This window comes from Amblyomma mixtum, chromosome 6, assembly GCF_055824585.1.
Source record: "Amblyomma mixtum isolate Tamu chromosome 6, ASM5582458v1, whole genome shotgun sequence".
Taxonomy (NCBI): Eukaryota; Metazoa; Arthropoda; class Arachnida; order Ixodida; family Ixodidae; genus Amblyomma; species Amblyomma mixtum.
In genome coordinates, this window is record NC_143017.1 from 99,132,841 (window position 1) to 99,142,873 (window position 10,033).

The following is a 10,033-nucleotide window of genomic DNA, read 5'->3' on the forward strand; positions in this document are numbered from 1 at the left end:
GGGATTTGCAGGCATGTAAAAGATTTGCCACAGCTTTGCTGAGGAGTGCAGTGAATATGACCTTCAAGAGGGTGCATTATGAAAGGTGGGTCCTATTATTTTGGTCATGACATAAAGATTTGATTTTATTTATGGGGGTTTAATGTCCCAAAGCGCCTCAGGCTATGAGGGACGCTGTAGTGAAGGGCTCCGGGAATTCTTTAATGTGTAGTTCTAGTGAATTCTAGTAATGTGTAGTTTAATGTGAAGTTCTTTAATGTGTACTGTGCGATGTCAGTGCACGTTAAAGGGACACTGAGGAGAAATTGAAGTTGACTTGCATCGACAGAATACCAGCTCCTGATTACAAAAACGCCACTAATACTGACAACAAAACTCTTGTAACGTAGAAACGAGCAAGAAGCAAAATACAGGTATCGCCGCCACAGGCCAAACTCGCAAGTACAAGCTTCATGACGTCATAGGACAAAACAGTGTTGCTAGAACCAATAGTTCTAGCAACACTAGGACACGAGAAGCGCGAATCACTGAGGCGCAGCAAATGCATGCCCAAATCTCCTTGACGTCGCCAGATGGCGCCACGTACCCGACAGCTACGCGCGCTCCTGCAGCGCCGGGACCAATCAGCGTCTGCTCAGAGCGGTTTGCGGGCTCCCGGTATTCCGCTAACGGTAACAAGGTACACGGTATGCTAAAGGTGTCTATTTGGGAGAACTTCGTTGACAACTTCGAGAACGGGATCCATTGTAACGCTGGAAAAACGCCGGTGCAAACGTAAACGAAGCGACGGCCGCAATAGCCGATAGATGCCTTCAACGTGCGGCCAGCGGTAGCTTTCTTTTCAGCTGCTGCTGGGCCGCACTGCTGGCTTCCAGAAATCACGGAGTCTGAGTTACGTCATATGCACGTCATGTTTCACGTCACTTAGTCCTGTGTTGTCATAGGAGAATCCCAAGTTTGAATCAGAGCGGCGGGAAAAACTTTTTCAACTTAGAATCCAAATTTCTTAGAAATAAAGGCATCTTTCGCTGCCGGCTAAGTGGCAACAAAGCCATGAAATGCCGAACTATCGGATTTTGCTATAAAAAAAATATTGATAGAGCTCTCCTCAGTGTCCCTTAAAAGAACTCCAGGTGTTCGAAATTCCCGGAGCCCTTCACAACGGCGTCCCTCATAGCCTGAGTCGCTTTGAGGCATTAAACCCCCCATAAATCAAATTAAGGTTGCCAAATTATGAAATGAGCAAGCATGCATTTGATGCTTCTGCAAAGTAATCTTCGATCTTATGCTTCTAGTACAGTCATCAGGGGTACAAACGTGTGAGCATTTGCATGAATGGTAGTCTCAATTCTTTCACCTTAAGAATAATACTTTGGCTAGCTAGAGCATTTTTCTGTATTGTTCGAGCAATTCCAACTGCATTTTCCTTCATTTTAAAGAACCCTTAAATTGAGAAAAAAGAAAATGAAACATTACTGCCATAATAATGTAGAGTGCAAAAACAATGCAAAAACAGTGCAAAAAATGTTAATGCAAATTTTACGCCACAAGATCTAGTTGTATTTGCATGTTCACACTTATGAGGAGTTTCCCCTCATTTCCAACCTGGCTTCTTGTCTTCAAAACAGCAGTAATAAATGGAAGTGTTCTTTCTGCAGACTTTTTCATGGGCAGTACCAAATGTCTTTTTTGTTTTCTTTGCAGTATACCGTCTGCAGTGACATTGGAGGACACATACAATGGAATACTGGACCTTGGAGAGTGCAGTTTCTTGACCAATGAGAACCTCGGTATAGAGGCGACCAGGGAAGACAGCTGCGATGATGCCCATGTGTAAAACATTTCTAGCACATTTAACTGCCATATTGTGCCGCAAAACATCATTAAAAATCAGATTAATTGCTAACGCTGGGGAGTTTTCGTTTCACTTTGTTTGGGAAACACCTCGGTGAAAAATGGCAAATGAAAGAAGCTGCCACTCCTATCACATATGTTGGTTCATGTGTTTAAGCTCCGCCTTTACTGCAGCGATGTTTTTCCTTACCAAATGTTGCCAGTGTTATGAAAGTCACAACCACAAAAGTGACTGCTGCTGCAGGTTTTTGGGCATGACAGCCTCGGATTTATTTGATTTAGCAGAATGTATACCACCCTCTCACACAAGTGCCAAACACTCGAGCAAGAGTGTTTGGCACACGTTTTTTACAAGTAGCTACATCTCATAGCAGCTTTTGTAGAACCCTCTTACACTCAAACGGCAAGCACTCGTGCAAAACAGTGTTGCAAAAAAAGAATTGGTTAAAGAACAGGTGCAAGGCCGGCTGCTTTGCGCTGACACTTCCCATCTGTAGCCCCAGTGTGGCCCTTCCGAAAGTTGAAGGTTCGCCCTCTACACGTTGTTGACGGCGTTGTGCGAGGTCTTCGTCACCCGCCCTTCCTCAGATCGGCTTCTCGCTCGGCGATGAGCTTTGCGAGTGCGAGGAGCGTCCTTTTCATTTATTTGTTTTGGTTTTAAGCCCGGAAAATTTCTGCTGGTCTGGGACTAATAATAAAGTAACGGGGCAGCTGCTGCACCATTCGCGCACACTGGTTCATTATTTCTACAGGCGTCCGCAGAGGAGGAGGTCACAGAGCTGATTAGACCGGCTCACCTGGCGGGTGGCCTCCTCAGCTCCGATAGCGGTATCACTTCGTTTATCTCGTCTTTCAATAACAGTGTCCCTCTATTTCCTTCTTACTCCCTCCCATCGTTTCTTCATCTTTCCTTCCTGCCCGTTTCCATCGGTGACCTTGGACACCCTTGATCCACGGGGTGGCTCGAAGTGAGCACATACCTAGCACACTAAAACACTGGAAGCCTGGCAGGTGTTGGCAGTTAATGGTTGATCTCAAGAGTTTGCTGCTCAACCAATGAGTGCCATGTACTTGCCACAATGTTGTCAGAACTATCGCATGCAGCTCACATAATCTCTCTCTCACCACACCACATACCTAAAAGTGCTATTCAGGCGTCCACTGATCCAGAGAGTTGGTTATGCATACTTCCATTCCTTGAAAATCATCGGAGTTTAAAAAATTGTCATCACCAACGTCAATGAACGCCGATGGCCTACACTGTAAACAAAAATAAACCCAAATGGGAGTTTAAATGATGGATGTCCACCTTTAAACTCCATATGTGGAAACATTTACTCCATCAATATGGAGTAAAAATGTTCTAAATGACCTATTTTACTCTCTGCACTCAGTAATGAGGTATAAAGGAGGATTCTCCTCCTTATAACTCCCATTTATGAATGGAGTTTCTTAGTCTCAATGCACCCCAAATCCTCAATGGAGTATAAAAAGAACACAATTTTTTGCAACCTACCCCGCCATCTAGCGTCTTGTCTGCCTCTGGCTAGTCGTCTGATAATGGCGGTAAGTGATGACCGCTTGGTTACCATCGTCGCTGGATCTCTGCTCACTTCTGCTCCTTCACAGGTGCCTGCCGCAGTACAAGATACCGGCTTGTTGCTGTTTTCCGCTGCAGTAAGCTGCATAATTGAACTGCTCCTGTGAAGCCTCCAGTGCTCTAACCATACCTGACCTTCCTTTGTTAGTGTTGTCACCCTGTTACAGCCCCCGCTTAGGCCTAATTTTCAAAGCCTTTTTCAGTGTGGTTCCCGCGGTGTTGCAGCAGATTATATTGCATTGCTCGAACATGGAACTGTGACAGAACATACTTTCAACGCTGAGCTCTTGATTGAGTTTGTGAAGCTATATTTTTTCCTAAGTTATATTGGAAAGGGAAGCCTTAATGAAGTGAATATGAAAGCGAACACTGCCATTCCAAACTACCATCAGGGGGTGTTTTCAACATTTCTGCTCTGGTTTTTAGTTAAATATAGTGTGGTGCATGACCGTGAAAACTACCCAGTGACTCCTTTTGAGTTTTGAAGTATTGATTATAAATTTCTCTACGAACGCGACCAACCAAACGAACTCGTACAGCAAAAGCAGACGACAGGCAGACAACTACTGCCGCCTACGCCGCCGCTGGGCTTGCACAGGGCGAATTTCCGAAGTTGGGTTGCCGGCTGCCCCCGCAGCTACTGCCCGTTTCCGCCGCTGTCACTGCTGTTAAAGTGAGCCTGAATTAGGATAAATAAACATGGCGCCATTTTTGGGCTCCATTTCTGTGGGTAAAAAAAATTTTACTCCTTTTTACGCCTAAATACCAAGGAGGATTATAATTCTATATATCCTCCTTGCTAAATACCTTCCTTGTATAAGGGAGTAAATAAAATACTCCATTTATATGGAGTAAATAAAACCTCCTTTTGGGTGCGTGATAAAGGACAAGCCATGCATTTACTTCCTTTTGGGTGTTTTTTGATAACAGTGTATGACTTCAGTGCCGCGTTTCTACCACAATGTTGTCAATGCCAATGCATGCAGCCCTCATCTGTCATTAGCGCCACGTAGCTTAAACCACGATTGAGATGTCCACTGTCCCAGGGGCTAAGTTATGCGCCTTTTCGTTGATTTCGAAGCTGCCGCTCTTCGGTTCGGTATGCTTAACGCGCGAAAAATTCAGGGGGCACTTTGACTGTCTAAAGTGGGTAGAGGCGGAAGCGTTTTCCGCACCACCTCCGCTGTTTCTGTGGCACTGGTGGCGTCACATATAAGTGAGTACTAATTACTAAGTGATGACAAATCACTAATTAATGGTTAATTGCTGATTAATGCCTGAATACTAATTAACTTCTAATTAATGACGCTTAAGCTTCGCCTTTAGGAGTGGAACGCGACAGCGCGTTGTAGCGCTGCCAAGGAGTCCACGGAACGCCAACACCCGTTCGGCGCGATGCCTTGCCCTTTGAACGCAACGCTTTTTGAGGAAAGGAAATGGCGCAGTAATTCTCTGTCATCTCGGTGGACACCTGAGCCGCACCGTACAAGAAGGGAGGAAGTGTGAGTGAAAGAAGACAAAGAGGAGCCGTAATGAAGAAAATGAAAATTGTATTTGAGGAAAGGAAATTACGCAGTAACTGTCTCACAAAATTCAGGGGGGCACTTTTTTGACCTAAAGTGTGGTCACTGATGTGTGCTTAAGATATTAAGCTTCGCCCCTAAGAGGAACGCGACAGCGTCTTGCAACGCTGCCAAGGAGTCCATAGAACGCCATCGCCCATTCGGTTCTACGCCTCGCTCGTCGGTAAATTGGTTTTTTGAGGAAAGGAAATGTATCTGTCTCTCATTTGTCGGTGGACACCTAAACCTCGCCGGAAGGGAATGGAGGAGGATGAGAGTGAGTGAAGACACCGTATTCACTAGACGCGCCTTTGTTCATTCCAAACCATCGAGCTGGCATGGCGGAGTGGATAGCATGCTCGTCTCGCACGCCGAAGACCGGGGTTTGATTCCTGAGCTCGACCTATTTCTTAATCGGTTTTATTTATTTATATGGCCTGACTAGTAAAGCTAATTAGGCTAATTGGGCAATTAAGCAATTAACTGAGCTCAGTCCCACTTACTTGGAGCATCACTATATGATCCCTTCAATTGGTTACATGGTTACTAGCCAAAGTACAATTGGCCCCGTTTGAAATTCGGGCACTGTGACGTCACGACCGTTTCGACCAATTGGAAAGCGTGACATTTTCTGTCGACAACTGCTGCTTACAACGATGAGACATAGCGTCCGCCTTAATAATGTTTCCACTGTCCTAGGGGGCCAGTAATGCGCCTTTTCGTTGCTTTCGAAGCTTCCGCTCTTCGGTTTCGTAGCTTAACGCGCGACTAATGTTTCCACTGTCCTAGGGGGCCAGTTATGCGCCTTTTCGTTGCTTTCGAAGCTTCCGCTCTTCGGTTTCGTACCTTAACGCGCGACTAAGGTTTCCACTGTCCCAGGGGGCCAGTTATGCGCCTTTTCGTTGCTTTCGAAGCTTCCGCTCTTCGGTTTCGTACCTTAACGCGCGACTAAGGTTTCCACTGTCCCAGGGGGCCAGTTATGCGCCTTTTCGTTGCTTTCGAAGCTTCCGCTCTTCGGTTTCGTACCTTAACGCGCGACTAATGTTTCCACTGTCCTAGGGGGCCAGTTATGCGCCTTTTCGTTGCTTTCGAAGCTTCCGCTCTTCGGTTTCGTACCTTAACGCGCGACTAAGGTTTCCACTGTCCCAGGGGGCCAGTTATGCGCCTTTTCGTTGCTTTCGAAGCTTCCGCTCTTCGGTTTCGTACCTTAACGCGCGACTAAGGTTTCCACTGTCCCAGGGGGCCAGTTATGCGCCTTTTCGTTGCTTTCGAAGCTTCCGCTCTTCGGTTTCGTACCTTAACGCGCGACTAAGGTTTCCACTGTCCCAGGGGGCCAGTTATGCGCCTTTTCGTTGCTTTCGAAGCTTCCGCTCTTCGGTTTCGTAGCTTAACGCGCGACTAATGTTTCCACTGTCCTAGGGGGCCAGTTATGCGCCTTTTCGTTGCTTTCGAAGCTTCCGCTCTTCGGTTTCGTACCTTAACGCGCGACTAAGGTTTCCACTGTCCCAGGGGGCCAGTTATGCGCCTTTTGCTTTCGAAGCTTCCGCTCTTCGGTTTCGTACCTTAACGCGCGACTAAGGTTTCCACTGTCCCAGGGGGCCAGTTATGCGCCTTTTCGTTGCTTTCGAAGCTTCCGCTCTTCGGTTTCGTACCTTAACGCGCGACTAAGGTTTCCACTGTCCCAGGGGGCCAGTTATGCGCCTTTTCGTTGCTTTTGAAGCTTCCGCCCACGAAACACAAAAAGCGCTAATAGACGTCTAAAAAAAAGTCCTGAAAAAAAAAAAAAGCTTGACATGTAAAAGAAGTTTCAGCTAAGCAGTTTTTTAGACTTATACGTTTACTAGCCCTCTATTAGCTCTGCTAACTACGCTTGTATACGGCTAGAAAACTTCTGAGGCAGAACTTTTCTAGAATTTTTTTAGACACTCCTTTTTTTTTTTGAAATGGGTGCCTGGATAATTTTACACATTTCAAGACTGATTTTAGTGCTGTCTTTAAACCCTCTAAAGCTTTAAAAATGTTATAGTTCATTTTTCTGGTATACACCACTCAAAAAAGAACTCAAAGCTGATTTGCAATGACCCGAACAACGAGCCCACATTACAAGGGATGTATGGCTGTAGTAATAAGGCATAAATGCATGTGCTAGCACACTTTTCAGTCACTGCGTTACTTTTTATTGAATCCAGTGCATACATCCACACAAAAAAAGAAAAGGACCATGAAATTAATGTTTGAAGCCACGAAGGAGGTAGCTTCGCTGGTTTGGCTGACATTACAACGGTAAGCACTTGGATGGCGGGAAAGTGTTGAGCAGCAACCAATTGTTAAATCAAAAATTCATTCGGCCCCGGGCCTTGTTCACAACGGATGCGTTGATGAGCAAGTTGCTGATGGCAGTGATGAGCTCGCTAGGTGTTCCAAAAATCGCTTTTCTTGCAAGGAGGATGCCAATTAGACGGTAACAAGGGGAAGTCAAATCCAGCTTTGTTCAGCAGCCTGCAGAAGTGAAAAATACTAGAGCAACCAAAAGCACATTCAGTCAGGTGCATGTAGAATGGCCAATGAGGAATCGGAAGCAAATAAGACCAGGAAATGGCAAGGAGTGACAGCACAGGCAATAAAATAAGCTAACTAAAAACATAGATGCATATGATGTCATTGCAAGCGGCATTTCAGCAGAGTGCTACGGCTCACCACAAACTCAAAAAGTCAATCACTGTAGGCCTTTAACAGAAGCAAAATTCAAACAGCGTGCATGGACACTGAAAGCCAAGCAGTCAATAGCAAGTGCACTGCCTTACTGTGATGCACACTGTACTCACAGAACCTCCTAAGCCGCATCTTGCAAACAGGCTTTCTCTTACCTGCAAGATGTGGCTGAATCAAAAGTGGTTGATGGCTGACATTTTGCACCGTCGCATGAAAACATAGCAGAGATGCTGTTGTCCTGGTAATACCTGCATCACTTCAGTATACACCAGAGATGGGTTAAATCTTGGACCTTACCTTGACAGCCACACAGGGGCACATCTGAAAGATAAGACAAATAAAAGTGCGTGTGTATAAGGTTCCTAACACTGCATTGCCAAAGAAGCCCTTTCTAATCTGTACGATGAAGCTCAAACAGCGGGCAAGAGATTACTTACACCACTGCACAAGAAGCATTAGTCCAGATTCCAACCTCAGAACTGAAACAATCTCCAGGCCAAGTCGTCTGAACAACCAAGTACAAGGTGCTGCGATTAATTTGCGTGAAACTAGACCAGGTCCTTGCTCCTCCGGCCAACAGTTGGAGTTCTAAAGGACAAACAAATAATGGGGTTTGTGGAATGAACATTAGCAAACAGCCTAGACCTATACAAGAAATCATGAAGTGAAAGAAAAGGTGTCAGCTGCAAAGCGTGCTTACCAAAACTTGAGAAGTTGAGCAGGCAAGGAGGTCCTCTGAAAACCACTGTTGAACAGCCTGTACCCAAAACGAAATGTACACAGTGAAGCAGGGACAACGCCAGCTGTGCACGGTGCAATGGTTTTCCAAAAAATAAAAGCTGCCATGCCTGCACACATACAGAGCAGCACCACTGAGTAAACTACCTTTGTGCCGGGGCTCTCAATCGTAATGAAATAAAAGCTTGACGCAGTTAAGATAACCAAAGCCTCTTTAACGCGAGTTTCACTGACGGCAATCACAGCAAGGAGAATTGGAGCACACAGGTGGTCAGATAAGAGTCCTTGGCAAGAATAAAACCCTGTCAGAATGCAATAGAGCACGGACTTTAATCAATATGTAGGAAAAAATTCGCGCCTTATCAACGTACGCTTAAACAAAGCTGGTTGGTTTGAAGCTATGTCACGTTCACCTTGTCACCGCCTTGGTAAAGTAAGCAACTCGCATGCGAGAGCATCCTAGCTGTATCCACTTAACAAAAGCTCAAATCCATGCAAATGCCCTGTTTTAATACATTCAACGCTGCACTTTGGTATGTAATTTGGTATGCAAAACACTGGCTGATAGTGTTTTGTGATTTGTAAACCAAAGGTTCAATCAGGCGCGTTAGTGGCTTAGCCGGCAAGGCCGACACTTTCACCACAGAAAAGAAATGGAAGGTTACTTACTTTTGCGGAAAACGAGGCTCACATCTCAGTGCAACACTGGTAGTAAACGATACCGCAGAAAAAGGGGGAAATGCAAACTGCAGCGGCGTGAAGTGCCAACCAGCGCGTAAAAAAGTGCGCAGCGAAACGTACAATGTACGCAGCATATCCACTTCGCGCGCGTAGCTATCGCTAGCCCCTTCAACGCCAAATGACCAAGTAAAAATAAACAAATCATCAAAGAACCAAGAAAAAAATTGAATCTAATACTTTCATGTAAAACTAAGCACTTGCAGCTTTCACTAAGATTTATTTCTGCTTGAAACGGTTAAAACCACTTTGGCAAACTAGCCTGCATCGGCACCGTGCGGAGCGACAGCAAGCAGCAAGCTGCGGCGTGACTCAAGAAAGATTATTGAATTTTCCTTCCTCCAAGGATTATTGCCTCCAAGATACGGCGCCACGAAAAGATAGCGCGCGGGTGATCTGAGCGCTAAACTGCGCGCGAGCGAGCTCGGCGAAGGCGGCGGGAAGGCGGCGAAGGCAGCGTGCGCTGCGCCTGTCAATACGCGTGCTGCCGCCAGCTAGCCGAGGCGTAACAGGGGAGTTCGCAACATGAAGCAAATTTTTTCACTCGCGTAACTACCGTCGGCTTTCAGGGCCATTATATGTTACCGAAATTCAGCCTTACGAGTGGCGGGCTAGCTGCACTCGATGTGGAACGTGATTCGGGCTCCGTAGGAGAAAACGCGCTTTCTCTGTTCGAATACAAAGAGCGCGGTCTTTGCGCCGGCGCGCCTGCTCTTCGAAACGTCAAGCAGGAGAGCCATCTAATTTATGTGCCGTGATTTACAGCATGTTTAATCCACGGCGGCAATTCGCATGCTGATTGCTGGCGCGTCTCCTTGACGTGGTCTCA

The 10,033-nt window shown here is 46.0% G+C and overlaps 1 protein-coding gene and 1 long non-coding RNA gene across 4 annotated transcripts in view; one reads left to right on the forward strand and one right to left on the reverse strand.

Annotated features, from left to right (window-relative positions):
- The window catches only part of D12 (YEATS domain containing 2 homolog D12), a 54,461-nt gene extending 52,555 nt beyond the window's left edge, over positions 1–1,906 (forward strand). The window contains exons 16-17 of the mRNA XM_089548497.1: positions 12–85; positions 1,705–1,906. Of these exons, the coding sequence (XP_089404623.1) occupies positions 12–85; positions 1,705–1,837 (207 nt within the window). The 3' untranslated portion in view covers positions 1,838–1,906. The remainder of the gene's footprint in view (positions 1–11; positions 86–1,704) is intronic.
- A 5,317-nt stretch (positions 1,907–7,223) lies between these two features.
- LOC149339835 (uncharacterized) lies at positions 7,224–9,411 on the reverse strand. 3 transcript variants are annotated; one of them, XR_016283825.1, is made up of 5 exons: positions 9,136–9,411; positions 8,429–8,485; positions 8,166–8,316; positions 7,884–8,049; positions 7,224–7,515 (listed from the first exon to the last, which is right to left on the reverse strand). It is a non-coding gene; the product is annotated as an uncharacterized LOC149339835 (long non-coding RNA). The 3 variants fall into 3 exon arrangements; XR_016283824.1 differs by having other exon boundaries at positions 7,884–8,316; XR_016283826.1 differs by having other exon boundaries at positions 7,884–8,316; positions 8,429–8,576.
- Positions 9,412–10,033: the final 622 nt, after the last annotated feature.